Genomic DNA, 20,876 nt, shown 5'->3' on the forward strand with positions numbered 1-20,876 from the left:
TCTCAAAAAAAAAAAAAATAAAATCTGTAGCTTGAGTTAAATGACTATTTAAACTCACTGTAACTTGTCTGAAAGGTGTATGGGGGAAATGTTGAAATGCTATCGTTTCTAAGCTGTTAATGCTGCGTGGATGCAGCCATTGTATGCTGCTAAACCGGGGGCTTTTCTCACCCTGGAGCATTTGCAGGATGGTACCTCACCCTCTTTTTCAAGAGGAATGAGCTCAAGCAGGTAATTCTAGTTAATGCTGGAGTCCTTAGTCTTTCCTCCCAGGTGGAGGTGCTCCTCCAAGAAGCTTCTTGCAGGACAATTCCTATGTTTGGAGGTCTAAGAGGTGGGGCAGAACTAGTCTGCAACAGAGGAGTGCCTGCATCTTCTAATCCCTCGCTCTTGTAGAAAACTGTGCTGTGGTGTTTGCTCAACCTTTGCTTTCCTAATGATTTCTTCATACAACCCATTCCCACAGCTCCAGAAGAGCAATGGAGCAAAACTTTCACAAGCCAAACCTCAGATACCCCTTACCAATGAGGCCTTCCTTTGTAGGTTAGGGAGCTTAACTCCATGAAATTCCAAGGAATGCCTGTAAAGTAGGTATAAAGGATTATAACAACCTTAGCTGAAGTAAGGTTGGGAGATTAGAAACATGGAAAAAATAATTTTAAAGATGGGGTTTCAGTTAATTGTTAGCAAATAAGATAAGATGTGCAAAAAATCTCTGAAGCTTTGCTTTTTAAATTAGTTGCTTTGTTACTTCTGTTTACTGCATATCTTTGGAAAAAAATCCTAAACATCACTGGAGTCCTTGAAAGAAACTGCAACGATTTTCTGCTATTTATTTAAGTAGAGCCAATTCTACACACTGCTGGATACTTGTTGCTGGGATACCATCTTGAAAATTATTCATAGTATAAAGTAGATCCTTTCTTTGGTTGGGATAAAAGAGAAATATGCTTCATGCAACAAAGAAAACTATGTTGATCATCTTGGAAAAAATATTTTAGAAGGTAAGTGCTTAAGAAGCATGAACCTCTGAATCTCATAGAGGTAATTGAGTAGAAGAAAAACAGTGCTTCAAGTACAGCTCTTTTCCTTTGTGTTCCTGTTTATCTGAACAAGTAAAATTCTTAGCTTCAACTTCCAGCTTTTCTGCCCCGTTGTACTACAGGACAAATGGTGTTCCTGTAGAGCCTTGGAAGAGCATTGGACTCCAGCAGCATATTTAGGTCTTCATAAATATGAGGGAATCTTGCTCAGCAAAATCACACCAAATTATTCAGAGAATTCATGAAAGTCTCTCATGGATGTTAACAGCTTAGGCTTTTTGGTTTTTTATATTCATGCCTCATGAAGATCCCTCTAAAGATTTTCTCTCCAGGTTTCATATAAAAAAAACATAACCCTCATTTCTTAGGAAGATATGGGGGTCGTTGGCCATGAGTTTCACATGTTTTGTTGCACCTCTTGGAACCTGCGGATGACCCCAAAACACAAAATGAAATTCACAGTCATGTGTAAGAGGATGCCAAGTCAGCATTTATCAGTTTCTTCCCGATTCATAGCTTCAGGGTTGGGACAGTCCCTTACCTATCTTACACAGTGACCTGAGCATAGGGCAACCTGAGCTATGCTGCTGGGGTAGAGTATCACTGCATGGACTGTCTGTCCAGTACAAACTTCAGCATCTGCTAGCCCCGCTCTTTAGCAGATTCCCTGTGCATGTGCTTGCCAGGAAACCTCCTGGGTCAATGTGTTGTAGGCACTGCATTTAGAGCGAGAGGAGAAAGAGTTCTCATTCTCATTGCCTGGAAGATTGTCTTCCTCCTCCTGCAGATGAATAGCACCAGAGAGGCTCCCCAGAAGTGCCAAAACCAAACACTTTATTTCATGTTTAGGGACCTTAATCCTTAAGGGATGGATTCTCTACAGCACTGAGCTCTCCAGCCCTGATTTGGCTGCTCAGTTGAGTGTGACTGCAATGGGGTGAGCGTGGACTTCAAGAAAAGCACGTTTCCAAAGTGTGGATGATCTATTTATTTATGGCTCAGACCTGGCATGTGTAAAGTCTTGCAGAACCAAGCCCTTTGTGGCCTGATTTTCGGCAGCTTTCATCATCCAGCACATCCGACACCAGAGGAATGTTTATATAAATGTTTAAATGCAGTTTTAAAAAATGCCAATGAGTTTTTGAGTTTAGCATCTGATTGCCCTAAGATTTTTTTAAAATCTTGGCTACTTTTGGATCATGGTGGTGTGGAGTTTTTTCTTGTTGTTGAGTATTTTTGTTTGGTTTGGTTTTAGTCAAAGGTACCTTAAATATAATTTGAAGAGGTTTTATTCAGTTGAAAAGCTTTATTTCAGTTTGGCTGTGAAAACTGCTTTCTGCCTTCCAGTTAATGTAGAGATTCACAATGAAGCACCAGTGCGCTCGACTGTTAACTCAAACCAACCAGCTATTGACTCCTGTCTGTGCAAATAATCTGAATTAGCTATTTTGCTGCCAAATATATAACAGAATGGATACAGATGTTAGTAAAACAGGCAGATTACCAGAGAAATCATAAAATAACAGTGCTTGAAATTAGCAGAGAGTCTTAATCACAGAATAAAACTGAATGCCAATATTCAGCAAAGCCAGAAATGAGGGATGCTCTCGTGTGGTACAGAAAGTTTGTGTTTTCTTCATGGGTCTCAAAAAAGAGATGAGTGTATAAGGTGTGTGGGTGGTTCCACTGCAATGTGGATGGCTCAGGCCAGGATGAGGAAAGGGGCAGTGTATTTTAATCCTTTTTGGCAGGTAGGATTTTGGAATCCAAATATAGTTGTCTAAGGTTGTGCCTGGGGTGGCAAATGCTCACAGCAAGGCTTTCATCTCCCATCTAGATCTCTGTGTTTTGTAGCCCACTGATTACATCAGTGGTAGGAAATAATTAGTTATTAAAAAATTCTGTATTTACGCCTGAACACTTGTGTTGGTTATTCTCCTTACAGATAGGCCTTTGTAGATCCGTGTTGGGAAACTAAGGTATATTTTCTTAATTGAACCAAGTGGCAAATAAAAGCCTGGATCTCAGAGACTCACATTTTGTTCAGTGTTAAGTACCTTCAACTCCCCTGTAAAGGAAAAAATATAGTAGGTCAATGGGAGACTGTAATTCTGTGGTAATTACAGAATCAACATCTAAAATGCCCTTAGGAGAGGTGCTGGCTGAGGAGCAGTAGCCTGCTGAATAGGGATTATAGGTAGAGGGAGCAGAGGAGAGTGGGGGGCCAGCTTTAACAAGAAGATTCACAAGCCTCATGAATCCTGGCCCTTAGGAAAACACGAGTATCAGCAGTTCTACTCTCAGCTGAAAGCACTGCAGCTCAAACTTATTAAGGGTGCAGTTTCACACGAAGTTCTGTGTTGCCGATGGCTGTCACTGAAAGTTGCTATTTCCATCCTCCAACTTCAGGTTACAAACTTCTTTATCCACACTTGCCCTGGATTTAGCAGTTGTGCTGTTGGCAGGTTACCTGGCTCGGTGAGCAGATCCCACAGTAAAGTGCATGGGGTTGTTTTGGCCGGGAAAGTTTTGAAGCAGTTCACCCTGCAGCCACTTGCACACTCTGCCAAGACAAGAAAGGCACAAGGGCCTAATGGCTGGTGACCATAGACCATTGAAGCCTAAGATGGATACCCAGGTGGAGCAGGGAAGCAGCCCAGCATGAGCTGGGTCCAGTTCAGTCTGCACTTGCAGACAGAAATGCTGAACGATGGTCATGGTACAAAAACCTCTCAGGCCTCTGCAGGTTTCATAGATGAAAGAAGAGATAAAGTGACGCCTGTGGCATTTATTTATTTATTCATTTTAACCTAAAGGAGGAAAAATACGGAAAAGTTTCCTTCCGTCTAACAAAGGCTTGAATCGATGCTTCCGGTTCCCTTGGCAACGGTGTTAAACAGGCAGAATAAATAAAAGCAATGATTTCCTCTATCAGCAGCTTGCTTCTGAGATGACCAGGTTCAATGGCGTTTAAAAGCAAATGGCTTTGTGCCAAAACCACAACACCACATTACAATTTTTCTCCTCCAGTTCATCAGATTTGGGCATTATTTTGGAGCTGTGGAGAGGTGTCACGTCAGCCCATGGTGCTCCCGGTGATTACCTGTCATAGCTTTTGATAAAGGTGATTTGCGTGGAGGAAACTCAAAAATTAGATTTTTAGTGTTTACATTTTGTGTTTTCCTTTTTTTGGTTCCTTTATAAGGTTTCCTCTGCACAAAATACAAGCTTCTGTGGCATTTTCCTTTCTCTGTGCAGTGATGCCAAGGCAGAAGCAGTGAGCACACCGCTACTGTTCTGTGCTGAAAAAAACTTTGCACCTTCTTTGGGGGCCTCATTTCTTCCCAGCCCCGCTAAAGAAGCAGCCCTTGCTGTCTTCTGCAAACCTCTGGAGCTTGAAACTAGCACATACAAGTGGGAGGAAGGCTCTTGAGCTTCGTGCAAAGGACTGTTTTCCTTATCCAGTCCAGTAAGTTCCTCCAGTTAAAAACTAATTCTATTTTTTCAGAAAAAAGCCAGCAGGTATAATGGGAGTGATGAAAGTATCATCTAGAAGCAGGATTAAATGTAAAATGTTATAAATTTTTGAAAATGTAAGAAAAAAATGCTGATAGCTCTTTTATAGGAGAGCATTTTTATGAATTTCTGTAAAAGAAATCTGATTTCCAAATGTGTTACATTGAGTATTTAGGATGAATAGGTACAGAAAAGCTACACTGTGTGAGTCTTGCCCACAGTCGCGGTATCTTGAACATGTATCTTCAGGAAGGAAAAGGAAACATTTCTGCCGCTGTCAGAGAAGAAGAGTATTAATACTGACTCAGTGACCCAGTTCATTCCCTGGTTCTTTGAAAGCTTTGGAAAGATGAGTGACGTGCCCGGCCTCTGTTAACGCTGCCATTTTGCTCGCTGAAGCAGGCGGGCTCAGCACCACTGGCTGGCTGCCCCGCTGAGATTGAGCTCAGAGGCTGTGTTGGGATTGCAATACCTATTTATGCTACAGATAATGCAGTTAGATGGAGACATGTACTTTCTTTTTGCTTCACAGGTGCTAAGAGAAGGAGCCTTATTGAAGATGATGGATATATTTATATTTTTTTAAAAAGATGTACTCTTTAAGCTGCTTTGTTATTCAAAGGAATTTATTATTCTGCAAAATCCTCTTCTAGGTTGCAGGAAACAAATCAAAAGAAGTGCAGTGGCGAGTGATCTGTTTACAAAGAACATGTAAAAGTGCTGTATTGTTCTTTTGCTGTTTTTTTCCCGTTTTGCAGAATGAGTCAATCCCTCAAGATGACTTCACGCCAGACGTGTACAGGGTGTTCCTAAATAACCTCTGCCCTCGGCCTGAGATAGACCACATCTTTTCTGAGTTGTAAGAAAAGACATTTATTTATTTATTTATTTATTCATTCCCCTTCACTGATTTTCTGGGCTGGGGATGACAAAGTAGGTTATTTAGCAGTGATTGCCATGAACAGATTTCAGTGTCAAGCAGGGCTGTTACTTAGCCTTGGATCAAGGGTTCCTTCTCTCCCAAGCTTTTGCCTCTGTTTCTAATGGCCAGAGTTTTAAAGTAATTTGTTCCTAGAGTTTTTCTCTATGGATTAGGATAGTTTAGGCTTCCATGAAAGTAAAGGAAGAAGAGTAATAAGCAATAACAGCATGCAATAGGCGTGAGAATATGTATAATCACCCCCAAAAGCTTAATTAGGAGTTGCAGAAAATGCAGTAACTTTTAGGATTTGTGCATCATGATTCACACCGTGAAATTAAATTAGCAGCCAGCTACAACTGGTTTCTTACATTCAGTTACAAGCTCTATAACTCAGACTGCTTCCATCCCTTGTAGCAAGTTGTACTTCCCAGTTTCAGTAGAGCCTGATCAATGGAGTCAGAACATGAAGCAATATGAGAGCAAAGTAATTTTCAAAATACGTCCCAAGACCACCAAAGCAATTACTGAACGTATCTTTGCAACACGGGTGTGCTCTTGTACTCCTTTTGTGCTTATTTTCTCTAAGGTTGAGGTTTGTTGACCTAGTTTGCTCCCATTGAACCCGGGGGTAGACTTCCCATTGCTCTCTTGCAGAGAAGTAGGCCAGTCCCAAGTGCTGTAGACAACCCTAAGCACGTCACCTGGCTTGGAGGCTTCTTGGATCTCTGTCTGGGTACAAATTGTACCCGAACTCTGCTCTTTTTACTACCTCTCCAAGTAGACAGATTTTTGCTTGCTTTGCAGAGTGCCTAGCATTTTTTAGCAAGTTTATAAAAAAACCACCTCAAGCAAATACTAGAATAATGAAGTCAAGGCTGCTTTTATTCAGCAGTAAAACCAAATAGTTGGGCCAGGAATGCCAACAGAGTGTTTATGGCAAGCTCAGGATTGAATTCCATGTAATTTTCTCCTTTACTTTTTAAAATTGCTTTGTCCCCGGAATTCAGAGGAATGAAAAGCTTTTAGCATTGCTCTAACTCTTCCCATTGATGTCAGTAATGCTGAACGCTTTTAAAGTCTCACTCCTAGATGTTTGATGAAGAATGTTTGTTGTTGCATGCTGGCAAAGTAAATTAGTCCAGAGACACAGTGGGGCAATGTTTTTGTTGTACAATAGTTTGAATCTTGTTTCGGTTTCCCTGGGAAATTACAGAACATTGAACAAGATTTCAAGGAAAAATATCCCTTTTGTGGGTTTTTTGTTTACTTTAATGGCTTTGCTATTACTTTAATTTTTCTCTAGTGGTGCCAAGAGCAAACCATACCTCACTGTTGATCAGATGATGGAATTTATAAATTTTAAGCAACGTGATCCACGATTAAATGAAATCCTTTATCCACCGTTAAAACAAGAACAAGTTCAACAACTGATTGAGAAGTATGAACCCAACAGTAATCTAGCAAAGAAAGGTCAGTGGTTTTTATATTCTCGCTGTACTCGGTTTCTGATTTGACTCAATTATCCTACAGTGCATGCTAAAGCAAAATTTGATTCAGAATCAAATTGCATTTCCAACTGTCTCCTTTTGGATCATACAAGCCTGTGAGACATTGTGTGGTGTATTTTTAGATGTATTTGGTTGGGATCAATTTAGGAAGGATGGGGCTAGTTACACTATTTAGTTTTCAGTACGTGTAATTGATAGTTTAGAACAGTTGCCCTGGTATGCAAACTACAGCAGAAACCTTACTATCACAATGACTATTTACCGGTATCTGAAATGTAAAATTTAAAGAAACAATCAGTGGCATTAAAACTAAGATGATTAAATTCTACCATTTAATAGTAGGAATAAGTCCAGCACTCTGCTTTCTGATAAAGTGGTACACAAAGTAAAATGTGAAAGTAGCTGAGTGTGTTTCGTGCGATAATCACAGAAAATTCCCTTTTGAAAATCTCAAGTGTTGTCAGGGCTTAACCGGGCATTTTGCCAAAAGCAGTGAGAGAACTTCTGCTCAAATCTCTGCAGATTTTTGCTACCACCACAAGTCTTAAAATAGCATTGAATTTGTGTCTGCATCCTGTTTTATTCCAATCCACATATCCTAATGATTACCCCAGCTTTTAATGTGTTTATACATTAAAATTTTAAGGGCATGGTTATATCCTGAAAAACAGATCTAACGTGAAAAAAACTGATTTGGTCCAGAGATTTTTGGATCCAGAAGAAAGACACTGACATCTTTCCCAAAAGTCTAGAGGTTAACTGAAGGCACTCCTGTCCCTCTCCCTGGAAGCCGCCTGACCTAGATGTCTTCCTGAAGGAAACCTGAGGCTCTCAATGCCACTATGAACGTTGTCTCAAGGCAAAACACTTGTAATTTTTCTCATAAGGCTTCTTATTTTTCTAGTACAATGATATTTAGTGTTTCTAGGGGTTTTGATGGAAGGTTAAATCCTGCTTCTTTGTCATGCTTATGCAAACTGTCTTTTGACGTCAGTGGGAATACTAGCATGAGTAGATGAAAACACAATGTGACCTCCTCTCTCCTCCGTGCAAATATTAGAATGTTGCTCTGTGCTTACCTTATTTCACATCAGCAACAGAAAAGTGGTACCTGAAAGATCATTCTTATTACCCAAATATTGGTACTTCATATAAACCAAATAAAGGATTTATTAGAAGGAGATGTGCTGGTGTGCAAGCAGAGCACCAAAGTCAAAATGAAATCACGTTCTGACTAGCAATAAGGAGGAAGCATGAAACAAACCTCAGAAAGAAGAGTGTTGTGATGGTGTTTGCTTGCACCCTCCAAGTAGGATTTGTGGGACACCTCAAGCTTACCGTAAGAGTACATTGGTTCACAGATTTGCTGCAGGCACTTCCTCTTCCACAGGTGCTGCCTCTCTCCCTGGGTATGGTTTACATTGCTCTTGCAGAATCAGTTCTCACAGGAAATGCTGAGTTTAAGAAGGGAAAGGCAGGTCATAGGGAGTTAATTCCTTCTGTGTTTTGTTTTGTTTGGGTTTTTTGTGTTTGTTTTTTATTCAAACTTGTGCACTGATGTCCAGCAAACTCTGACAAAGCTGGCACAACCTGCAGGTCACCTCCTCTTATTTTGCACCTTGTCTGGTGGCTGAGCTACAGTAACTCGGCCCGTTCTGCTACTCAGGCCCCCGTGCAAATCCCAAGCATACTGCCTTAAATTACAGGAATTGGGTAATCAGGATTGACACTGGGATACACTATTTTCTGTACATCTGCTTTGAGTTGGGAATGCAATTCACTGTATATTCAATGAAGTGTAGGTGTGTACTCAGTCCTACACTCACAGAATAATTGCAAACAAATGCTGCATGTCTGCAAAACGTCACCAAAATATTACAGTGCACATTCAAAATAATGATTTAACCTTTTAATGTGGTGTTTTGTAAAAGGGATTGTCACTCAGGCTTTCTGCTGTCAGAAAGGGCTGTTCATAGGCTGAATTGCAGGGGTGGCAGACCAAAGTGACATGCTTCAGTGACACTTTCCCTGCCACTGAAACTGTACTCACTTGGACCACTGAGCAAAGATGTTATTTTCAGTAGGCCCGTGGATGTTCAAACCACAGTTAGATGGGGTCCACTGCTATACACCCATGAACTTGTTGGCCTTAACTTCCCACCTCTGCTGTTCGTATATTCTGCCACATTTCTTGTGCTGGCATTGCTTATGTCCCCGTATTTGCCAGCACCAAAGTCAGTGGAGAGGTAGAGATGGAAGTAGGATGCTTGGAATGGCCCCGGTGCTGTCAGTTAAAACAGTAAGAGCAGGTGGAAACCTTAGAGCACCCAGACCAGCAGCTAAAAGAGCTAAGAAGGTAGCAGAAGCCTTCCTCCAGCATAGTTCTTACAGTAAACAGGGCCCAGCAGCTCTGTAAAGAGAGATGGGCTTGGGGTCATTGTCCATGTGCTCCTTTGTGTGCCTGTGTTTTGAAGTGAGCTTGAAGAGGTCCCAACTGAACAAGTCCTCAGGATTAACAGGGTATGCTAAAAAACAGAAGAGCAGCGCAGGGAAGAGAGGAGTAGTGTAACAAGGCACATGAGGCAGAGGTAATGATGTGAGAGAATTACATGATAAACAGCAGGATGGGAAACAGTTACAGGTGGCTTAAGGATGGCTTCGTTGCTGTTGTGCCAGAGCAATGCAATTAAATAATTGGACTTTTGGAGTAGTTCTGCAGAGTTTTGGTTCAAGAAGCAAGCCAGATGATCTGACAACATGGTATATGTATTTGTTCTTTCTTGGCAATGAGAAGTTACTCCTTTGAAGTAAATCACAGGTACGGGTCCAGAACAGAGAAAATACCATAAAGAAATTTAAAAGTTGTGATTAACCACTTCTTATGAGTAATGAGTGATTTGAAGTACTTTGTGGTGGTAGAGACTTTAAAGGCTTGTTTGCAAGAATTAGGTGATATAAATTGCCAGCCTTTGTGCCAGTTAAATCCCTTTTCCTCAGATTGTTCTGGAGTTCGAACATTTGCAGCTGCTCAGTGTGTATGTTTGTGCACGGATGCCTGCACACAGGTATATTGTTTTGTTTCCATAAACTGCATTGACTGACTCTGTTCATTATGTTATTTCATTTTTATAACATCAGATTGCAGAGAGGTTGGTGACAAACATACACATAAACGGTAAAGGTCTGGCCACTTGCAGTTTGTTTCTGTAGTATTTCTATATTTAATTATTTAAACAATCTATCCAATGTTCAGATGTCTCGCCCAAATAAAGGGATGTTGAGCATCCTCATGAATAAGACAAGCTCTTCTGTTTAATTTGGACTTTAAAGCCTGTACAGTCCTTGTTTACATAGCCAGAGAAAATTACTTTTACAGATGCCTGAGACAAAGTTGGTGGCAAATGTCCTTATTTTTCAGGTATACTATAAGGCCACAAGGCCTTCATTTCTAATCATGTTTTGCAAAGTTAGACAAAATATATATAATTTTCCTTTTTTTCCTGTGTGCAGTAACACACATGTCAAGATGCAAACTTAAGCTGAATAGTTGCAATTTGCAAGGATTAAAAACATTTATGCTGTGGGAGTAGGATTCATGTTTGCAACATGCATAATGTCCTGGCCTCGATGTAGTAAATCACTTAAGCGTATGCTTAACTTTATGGATGGTGTGGGAAGAGAGGATAGTTATATAAAAATCTCTTATGGTCCTTGAACATCATATTAATTCTCTATTGAAGCGCAATTCCCATGATTGCCTATTTCCCAGCGCTGTTGAAGTGAAATTTCTGGTTAGTTTCTGGCCATAACCATGAACACAGGTACCTAGGCAACTTCAGAGAGCATGATGCACTTGCTTCTTAGCAAATATAATTTTATGTATTGAAATGCTCTTTTAAATAGAATTAGGGGGTTTCCTTGAAAACTTAAATCCAAATTAATAAAATAGAAACTCAGAAACAGCCTGACTCTTTGCTCCCACTACCCTTTTTGGACAGTTCTAGAACTTCACTTATCTGATGATTATATCTTCTCCTAATTTCTCATCTAACTGTATTCATGATCTGTGCACACCCACTATACGAAAATATTCTCTTTTAACTTAATTATTCTTCTCTAATACCTAATTAAATGAATTTCTAAAGAATGCTTGTACTGTCAACTTTCACAGCACTAGTCACATGCTTTTGACATCTCATAATTCTCCATTCCCATGATTGCTGATATAGCCCTTTTTCTCTATCTGCTGCAGCTAAATTTCAGTATTTTGAACACAGTAAGGAAGAACTCTACGCAATATTTTAAACTTGTTCAACAAGGTTCTTCAGGTGCCTGGTAAAATCAAGTACCAATGTGCTTGCTGGATAAGGGCCTTAGGTTACACCATTCTGGGTAAAAAGGCTGCCCATGTTCCTGCTCTTCGTGAATGTATTTTTAGGTACTGTATTGCTGAGATGCGATTGAGCTTTTGCAACATCAGCAGGTACATGGGCTTGACATCTACATAGGTTAAGCATCTGGAGTAGTATTTTATTGTGGTTGAAGCAAGCTGTTGTGTGATTAGTGCTTTGTGTCATACAGTGAAGGAGATTAATGTGCTATGTATAGCTTGTTTCCTTATCAGGTGGAAGCAGAAGGAATTCCCTGGTAGTGCTGAGCAGTCTCTCACTGTCAGCAAAATCATGCTGGGAGACTGGTAGCCCTGGTTAAGTGGCATCTTATAGTTTGGTATTTTCAGGCTGTAAGGCATTTGCATTGGGTGGCTCCATAACTGCTAAATGTATTCCCTTTCAAGTTACCAGGTTGATAACAGGATGTGTATTAATAAATCAGTTGCCAAGTGGTTGATTGGGAATTTCATTATTTGCTTTTATTTCTAAGAAGGTTTGTATAAAAGTAAGTTGTTCAGGATTTTGTTACATTATGGATGGGAGATGGGATGTTAATGCTGAGTTTCAGGTGTCTCTGCTTGCAGCGTTGAGGCTCCTGAGAACGATAGTCCTGGTTTCTAGAATTGTGTGAAATTTACCAAGTGCATTTGGCACAAATTCTGCAAAAATGTGCTAGTTGTTCATGACTTAGCAATGCAGTTAATTTCTAAAAGTTTCTAAGTTCAAAAGGACTCCAGAGCTTTGAGAGCTGAAATCCCATTGTCTCAGTTAAACCTTTGCTTCTGAAACCAGTAAGTGTTTCGAAAATCACTGAGTAACAGTCTTGACTCTAGGGGCATCCTCTGTCTCTTAAAGACTCTAAGCATGCAGGAATAAGAACTATACCCATGTACCAGACTAGCAATAAAGAATACGAAACCAAGGCTTGCTAGGTAAAGAAGACATGGAAAAAGCTGGAATTGTGCTATAGCAATAAAATATACGCTTCCCACCGTCCTCATTGGTGGGAGCAAGACAAGGGTTAGGTTATTATTAGCCATTATTTTTAGAGTGGTTTTTATTGAGAGAGATTGTCTTGACTGTAGTATAAGCTTAAAAAATAGAGTCTGGAAGTGTGTTGTAGATTTTCCTGGGCAATGGATCTGTAGACCAGATTGTACTTACTAGAAGGCATATTTGAGATAAGTAAGGGCATAAAGATGTTAATTTTTTTTCTCTCTTAAGTATGCATTCATTTAAATAGTATCTCTGCCTATTTAATTTTAAAGGGCCAAACCTTTAGATCTGTAAAGAAGGAGCTTTCCTCTTATATTTCACAGTGTTACTTTCTTCAGATTTTCTCAACTGTACCTATTTGGAAATGCATTTGTTTTAGTTTTAGTTAGACGTGTATTTAGGAGGATTGTATGGCAGCTGGTTCCATGACTGTCTTTGAATTCTAGTGTTAATTTTGACTTGCTAGTACACGTTTATTGGAAGTTGTTGTGCTATGGTTTTCTTAGGTAATAAAATGAATTAAGCAATTAATACTAGATTAAGGTATATATAACTTTATACGGCGTTTACTACATGTGTTTTTTTCACGGCAGCCTTCACACCAAGCGGTATTCACTTCAGTACAAATGTGTTTTTCCTCCCTTAAACATCTATACACTTTAAACATTTTCATCCCACCACATTAAATTCACCTTTCAGTAACTGCTTAAGAGTAATTACAGATTGGAGTCTTTCAGTGGCAGAAGGGGGTCATTTCCTAGGCAACGGATTTTAATGGCAAAAACAAGTACCGTGCAACCGTGGATACCCTTTTAAGACATACTTCATCATATTTGAAGCATAAATTCTGATGTATAAACCATGCAGTGAAATGGTGAGGGTTTCTGGCATTGAAACATTTGTAGGAAGTGTAACAAAATGTCTGACATCCTTTAGCCTCCTAACTGCAACGTTGGAAATTAAGTATACTTACCAAAAAAAAAATCCATTAACTTTGGGATTTTCAGGGCTTTCTAGCATTCCAGTTGTACAAGAAAAGAGCTCTCAGCGTTGTTTCTCATTCTAAAATGACAACAGAACAATAGATCCCAGTTACAATTTATTACTTTTTAAAATTTATAAGCCACACAAAAGTTTTAGCCTATTTCATGCTGTCAGCAACAAGTGCTAAGTTAGGTAGCTTGCCAGAAAGCATTTTTTAAATTATTTTTCAGTATATATATGCAGCAAATGTTAGTATGAATAATGTATCACCATAAATAAGTTAATGGAAGCTATACTTGTCAAACTGAATTTGCAAATTATGTTTCTGTAATGCTCTGTATTTTCTTTTTAGTTGCTTGGTTTTTAGTTACTAGTTAAGCTGTAAAATTCATTTCAGATCTTGTAGTTATTTAGAAGATCGCATCTCAAGTAAAAAACTAAATGTTGTAAAACTCTTAGAATGGAAAATCCTCAATTATGAGGATTTTTTGTATCTGCTTTACAGATGCTTTATCTTTCTAACTTAACTGTAACAACTTGATAAAAAAATGAAACAGTGATGTGGACTAGTAATAATGGATTTTGCAACAATGAAAAAAGGCACAGTAGTACCTGGCTGAGTAAAAAAGCAAAAGCTTTTACCTTTTATTCTTTGATTGCATTTTAAAAGTGTAGGAACCGGCTTGGACTTGAAACCCATGTGCTTATTCATAGAGTTAGTTTTTACTGTTGGCGCCAGAATTAATGAAAATGTCAACAATATGTTTAGGGTTCCAGGGAGGACAAATTTCCTAATTTTCTGTGTATAATACGAATACTTTGAAAGAAACATAAGCTTTGCAGAAATGCATTTTGGGACCGGTGTCTCGTACCAGGAATAGCTCCACTGGGTTGAAACTCGATGATCTTTAAGGTCCCTTCCAACTCTAACCATTCTATGATTCTATGATACCAGTGAAACTGTGCCGAATGTAAAATGGACAGACTGATTGTGGAATTTAAATCTTCAGAGCTGCAGAGCACAAACTAATCGTGATAATGTAGGTTCTGCAATCAGAGCAGGCCTGCGCTAACTCATATGGAAGCTGACCATACCAGTGACTCTTGTCCCATGTCCTGGAAACCTGATAGGCCACCTGATGGACCCCAGGCTCAAGTACTACAGGCAGGCTTAAACCCCGCATCCTAACATTGAAAATGGATGAAACAACCTGGGGTGACAGGACCACAAAGCAAACAGGAGAAGCGATTTTAGAGTATACCTAGAGTTGCATCTACCCTTCAGGTAGAGCTTCTGCTCAGGGGTAAGTAAAGAGAGTCTTGCATCAATACTGCATTTCAAGGGTTATGGAGAAATATTTTTCTGCTGCTGCCTGCTTGTATTGTGTTTGACTCAGCCTCAGACTATCGGAGTCCATAAATAGAAAACTTACTCTAAAAGTAAAACAGCTTCTTTGTGCTTGTTGCTGTTTTACTGCCTCTTTTATGGAACACAGGGAGGTATTCAATTTTAGCAGCGGGATTTATTATTTGAAGATGAATATTAGATAAAGTTTACTTCTGCAAACATAAAGCAGCATGGACTCAAGTGCTGAGGAAACAAATGTAGATAAACTTTGAATAAACATTGTGGGGTTTGCCTCTTCATTATGACTGCTGCAAATACAGTGCTTTGCAGCTGCAAAGGCCCTATGAGGACAAAGGGAGTGAAGGCTGCTGTGATCCAGTGGGTGACATCCAGAATTGGTGGCAGAAGAGCGCAGTTTTCCTGGCTCTGCCACAAACGAGCTCATTGACATTTGGCCATCCCTTTTCATGTGCCGTTTTGTTTTTTGCCTCATCCTTTGGTCAACTCAACTAAATAGACAGTCGCTGCCTTGAGGAGTTAGCAATGATCTGTGAGTCTCCTGGTATGCATGGTATCTGTCATAACAGGGCCGTTAACATAGTTGGAGTATGTGCGCTACAACAACGACCATATGAGGAAGTTTCCCTTATAATGTCAGATGTAATCGTCTACTTGAACAATATCCTTTAGCTGGAATATGACTTCTGCCTATAAATACATCAGGGTTAAACACTGGGGAGGGAGAAAGAAGTGGTAGGCTCAAGGACAATGTTGGCAGAAGAACACAGCAGTATCAAGTGGCCTTGGATAAATTTAGGCTGGAAATCAAGAGAAGTTTCCTAACTTTATGGTTCTGGCACAGCCAACCAGAGGTAGCAAAGAGGGCAGAAAAAGCAGTTGTTATTAAGATAGAACTCAATTTGTTTATGAAAGGGATTGTCAAATGCAGTGCCTGCAGCTGTAGGACCAAGTTTAAGGAACAGACAAGGAAGTCTTTTTTAAGACATTAAAGTCCCTTCTTTTTAGTTTATCTGAACTGTCTTTGCAAAGCTATGCCTTTATTCTTTTCCACTTCTTTTTAGTATTAACCTCTTCTTCAACTGGAGGAGTTTCTGGGAGTAAAAATATTAGCTGTGAAGAAGGCTTTTTTTCCCACCTCTAGCGTGCTCACGCTCTACTCTTCTGTCTTCCCATTATACTGAAGAACAGTCTTTTTGGCAAGTGCATTAATAGCTTATATAGAGAAGTATCGCTTCAGAGAAGAAGTATGTATTTTTAGATGTCTTTTAATGCAAGTTAGCAATTGGAAGTAAGCCAACATTTAACATTATTACATCTCCCAGGATCACTCCGAGGCATTCTACAGAGTGTGCTTTTCAGGGTTTTGGAAAGACAGTGACATATTCCAGTAGTGGCCCTCTTTCAAGTCTGTCAGAAATAACTGTAGTATTGCTGGGATTAATGGTGTTTTTATCTGTCTGATTTAAAATCTTTCCACTTACCTAGCTGTCTGCCTGTCTTAGAAATCTACCGTGTCGTAAAGTGCTCATTCCACTGTTAGCTAGGAACTCGTAAGAAGGTGGTTTTGTAGTGTTTTTATAGATTTAATTGGATGTAAACTATCTGCCTTCTCGTATCCTGTAAAGGATATACTGTCAGAAAGTATTTCTTTTATTACCTCTGTGCTGAAAAGTCATGAGCAGCTAGAGAATGGGCTTGTGTCTGTAAAACCCTGTGACCCCACAAGCTTTTTGTCCACAGTAATTTTTGTAGATGGTTGCAATTTGGGCTCAAAGTGTTCACAAATGCCAAGCTTAAGATGTCTGGTGGGAGATTTGGGTGTAGCTCACTGTGTTTGCCTTTGCTTCGTTTTTCCTGATGTAATGAATGAGACATGCCCAGGTGCTAGGGCCCTTAGCACCTCCTCCTGGATCATGCTCCAGACCTCAACTGAAGTCTAGAGCAGTGGGTTTGTTTGCCTGTGGACAGTAGGTATAGTGGGAAAGCAGGTCTTGAGGACAGAGTTCCTTGACACCACAAGAATGTCTGTTCCATCACTGCGTTGCTCTGCATTATCTTGCAATGTCAACTGAAATCATTGAGGTGTAGATTCATTGGGGTTTTTAATAGCCCATGCCCCACTCTTGGACGAGAACCTGGAAGACTGTAGCTGAGGCTTGTTAATGTAAAGACTGCACAAACACAGCCAGCACTTTTAAGCAAAATTGAATAGGGAACAAAAAAGAAAAAAAGCAGAAAAGTACATGCCTGCCAAGGAATAAGCTGCAGTCCCATGTGGTTCTCTAGCTAACTTTAGATGTAGCGTTTCTTCACAGTCCAACTTGGAGATGATGCTGATCACTCTGCATCAGTCTTGAGACTTAGGAGAGATTGCTTGCTTATCTACACCAGAGTGGGATTTTACCCAACTCCTTAAAAATGACTAAATATTCAGATATTTATGTATATGTCTGCTAGTGTTTTAGAAACTGTTTTTGTTTAAAGAAAGAGCTATCTGTGACTGAAAAGAGAGGACAATAACCAGTAAGAAACTGGTTGATACTTCATATAGGGATCTGGTTAAATGTGAACTGTAACACAGATGTGCTTGATTCAAAATGTTGGAGACTTTTGTGTTTGTTAGTTATCGTAGGCTTATGCTATATATATATTTGCTATTAATAAAACACTGTTTTACACTATAACAGTTTCCAGTAATTGTGCTCTTTAATGCAAGACCTCTGCTTACCAGAATCTCTGAACTGTGGTCATGCTTTGTTACAGCACGGTTTTTTAAAGGTGCTTTGGAGAGTTAGATGATCAATAGCCATTAAAATAAATGTGTTTCCAACATTTAAATTTTGAGGAAGAGAAAATGTTGAGTGTCTAAAAATCTTCCCTGCCTATGTGTGTGTTTTACTGTTTTCTAGTGCTACTAGAGAAAAACACATAAATTTCACAGGCTGTAGCCCCTGTGGGTTAGAGCCCTTCTTTCTTGGGTGTTTGAAAAGGGCTGAAAAAACTTCTAATAAAATAAATAAATAGCATGCTTAACATTCCACAGTGACTTTAAAATCTTATTAAAATGGATGGCTCATGCCAACAAGACACAAGTGAAGTTTGGAAACTTTGGTTTCTTCTCAGGTGACACTCCATCTTCCTTTCCTTTTGAGATGGCAGTGTCCTTGGAATGCTCCCAAAGTTTTCATTCTGATTGAGAACACTATTTATCATAAAAATATGAAGTTTGCTATTTGGCATGTCTTGCCTGAAAGCTTATAGGAAATATTTCCTCCCTAAAGTGAAATAAGTGTCTTGAGCTGTAGTACCTCTTCCGAAACCCATTCAGAAAAGCAGTTTTCCATTTGCAAACATTTTCTTATGAAAAGTAAAAAAAAAAACTTATCCAATGTTAGTTTTCTCTGTACATTTATACAGATGATAAAATGGATATGATAGCTTCATTAGAATGACAAGCATTTCTGATTCAAACATATGGAATTCAGCGTTACTTGGTTGATAATGCTTACTCTGCAAAATATTCTGGATCTCAGTGTCCTTGGGCATGTGATTTTTCTGCATGGATTAACTGATACGGAGCAAGCTATTTTGTCTGCACTACTTAAGCACAACATGTTTACCTTCCCATGTTTTCCGTCTCTGACTGCTTGTCATTCAGTAAGCATTTATTTTGGGTATTGTATGGGAGTTACCATTCTCTGTTTGTTTATATTCAGATTGCCCAGTGTCCTATTACATTATACACATTGAAGGGTAGAGCAGTGAATCTTGCTCTGTTCCTTTCTTATTGAGCAAGTTTTCTGTTACTTTTTCAAGAACATGTTGCCAAAGAAAGCTTGTTTGGTTTGTGGCCAGGTAACGTCTAATTACGGAAAGCAGTTGAGCAAGTATAACTGAGGGCAGAAATGGATCTATTTCGCTTTCCTTTAAGTTTAGAAACCTGAAATGAGATTTGAACACAACAGGATATTCTCCTGGTTTGAATTTAAAGGATTTAAGCAATGAGACAACCAATAAACCCATTGCAAGAGTGTTTCCTAGCACAATTAGTTGTAGCACTGCCAAGCTTTTTCAGACACTCACCCCAAGTTTTCCATTGCTTACTTTGATCTCATTACTTTTTCTGCCTTTGGCCACTGTACTGTTCTTCCTTAACATTTACACTTCAAATACTTGTTGACCATTATATTATGGCCACTTCAGCTTTATATGCTTGATCTTTCTTGTTTTGGCATATACTGTGACAGATGTTAATATTCATAACACTTAACTAAATCATCTTCTCTATATAGAAGCATTTCTGATACTAGTAGGCAAAAGCTAGAGTCATGAGACTGGGTGCAGTCAGTGGTCCCATTAAGATCCTTGATGTTGTCAGTAGTTACTAAGTTAAGTGTAACTTAGATCCATTAAATCTATAGGATTGGCTGTACGGTTAGGTTTAGTTATAGGCATGTATGTTGATACATTTGGTGCCGTGCATGTTAACCTCTTTCATCAATGACTTGACAGTAAAATGTCCTGCCAATCAGTTGCATTTTTTTCCAACAAACTTTTTTGATGCAGCTACATACAGATGCATTGCTGTTCTCTGCATCTTGTCTGTTTTTCAAGGTCTATCTGCTGTCAAGGATTTCTAGGCATCTTCTTCCAAATTTATCTCTGTATTTTAAATTTTTCTTTGCTTGACTGATTAGCTACCTAACTCGAATTATTATTTGTGTTTTTCTAGTTTGATTTCCTTCCCATTTACCTGGTCCATTACAGCTTTACCATCTTGTTTTGAAAACAGCTCCCAGAGAACTGTCTGTCCTTTAAACCCTGTGTTGTTGATTCTGCTTTTTCAGATTATTAAAGACTGTATGAAACTAGACCTGCTGCTGATCAGTGTGGCAGCCTCTGGACTTCTTGTGTGCAGTTCAGCTTTCAAATTCAAAGAAACTCTGATCTTCTATGCTGAACTCAGTTTATTTCTATCTGTGCTTTCTGCAGATTAGTTTTTCCAATAAGGAAAATTTGAATTTAGAAACTCTATTAAATGCTTCACTAATATTCAGATACAGCGACTCAGATGTATTGCCCTTCATCTACTTATTAATTTGCTAGAGCTGTCTGACTAGTATGAATACTTCCTCTTGCTGATCATTGGGAAAATTGCTAAAATGGAGGACTTACTGACGGCTTCTGCATGTAGTGTGTACATGACAGTTGGCATGTAGATATTTTGAAGTATCTGCAGATCCTGACCTGAGACCTGAGAGTCTTTTCTGTCCCCAGTGATTTTTCTAAAATAGAGCAATACTGATGTTCCTGGGGTAAAGTCCAGTAACACAATTGTAGGATTGTGGCATTTTCAGTCTGGACTGACCTTGTACAATATTCTCTCCTTGTGATGAATTTGCTATTAAGAGCATGTTGCTTGGACGATGCAGTCGCGTCCTGCCCTAGTTTACAAAACCAAATACAGACAGAAATGCCAGTTACACTATAGCAATATAGTAATAGCACGTGTGTCTGGAAAGATGAACAGGTTTCAGCATCACTTCCAAAATCACTTGGATGCAAATGCTGCAAGTGTTATCAGAGTGGCTCTGGCACATTGTGTCCCACACAGTGTGAATTTTATGTAAATTCATCCTTGTGAACTTCTCTGCAGGCTCACAAAGCTAGAAAGCATAGAGTAGCTAATGTGTGCCCGGTATCAAGAGACACACCAGGGGTATACGCATCCTACTCTACACAGTGCATGAAAATGTTAATACTTAATGAGATGTAAACTGCAGTGCTGGTTTGTGAAACAGAATTCCCTTTGGGGCATATTGTACCCATCTCTCGCAGGAATATAAAATAGCTGCTTTACTTGGGGGATTTTAATGTTTGAATTGAGAGGACTGCTCAGTTGTATGGGATTACAGTGAATGTGATTTAATGTTACAGATCACATTGGAATAGACCTGATTTTGCTGTCAGACAAAATACTAATATAATTCTGTGTTGCTGGCTGGGAGATACAAGGTGCCAATTAATTGTCGCTTTTCCTTTTTTGTTTGTTTTCTTTTTTACTTTAATAATATCTCTTGGCACAATTGTGCCTTCCAGTTACATAACTGAGTGGATAACAGCATAGGCATAAACAAATGGAAGCCT

General features: G+C 39.3%; 1 protein-coding gene across 1 annotated transcript in view; it reads left to right on the forward strand.

Moving 5' to 3' along the window:
• The window catches only part of PLCB1 (phospholipase C beta 1), a 408,751-nt gene that overhangs the window by 260,068 nt on the left and 127,807 nt on the right, over positions 1-20,876 (forward strand). The window contains exons 8-9 of the mRNA XM_074150525.1: positions 5,318-5,418; positions 6,785-6,951. Of these exons, the coding sequence (XP_074006626.1) occupies positions 5,318-5,418; positions 6,785-6,951 (268 nt within the window). The remainder of the gene's footprint in view (positions 1-5,317; positions 5,419-6,784; positions 6,952-20,876) is intronic.

Source organism: Numenius arquata, chromosome 7 (genome assembly GCF_964106895.1).
Source record: "Numenius arquata chromosome 7, bNumArq3.hap1.1, whole genome shotgun sequence".
NCBI lineage: Eukaryota > Metazoa > Chordata > Aves > Charadriiformes > Scolopacidae > Numenius > Numenius arquata.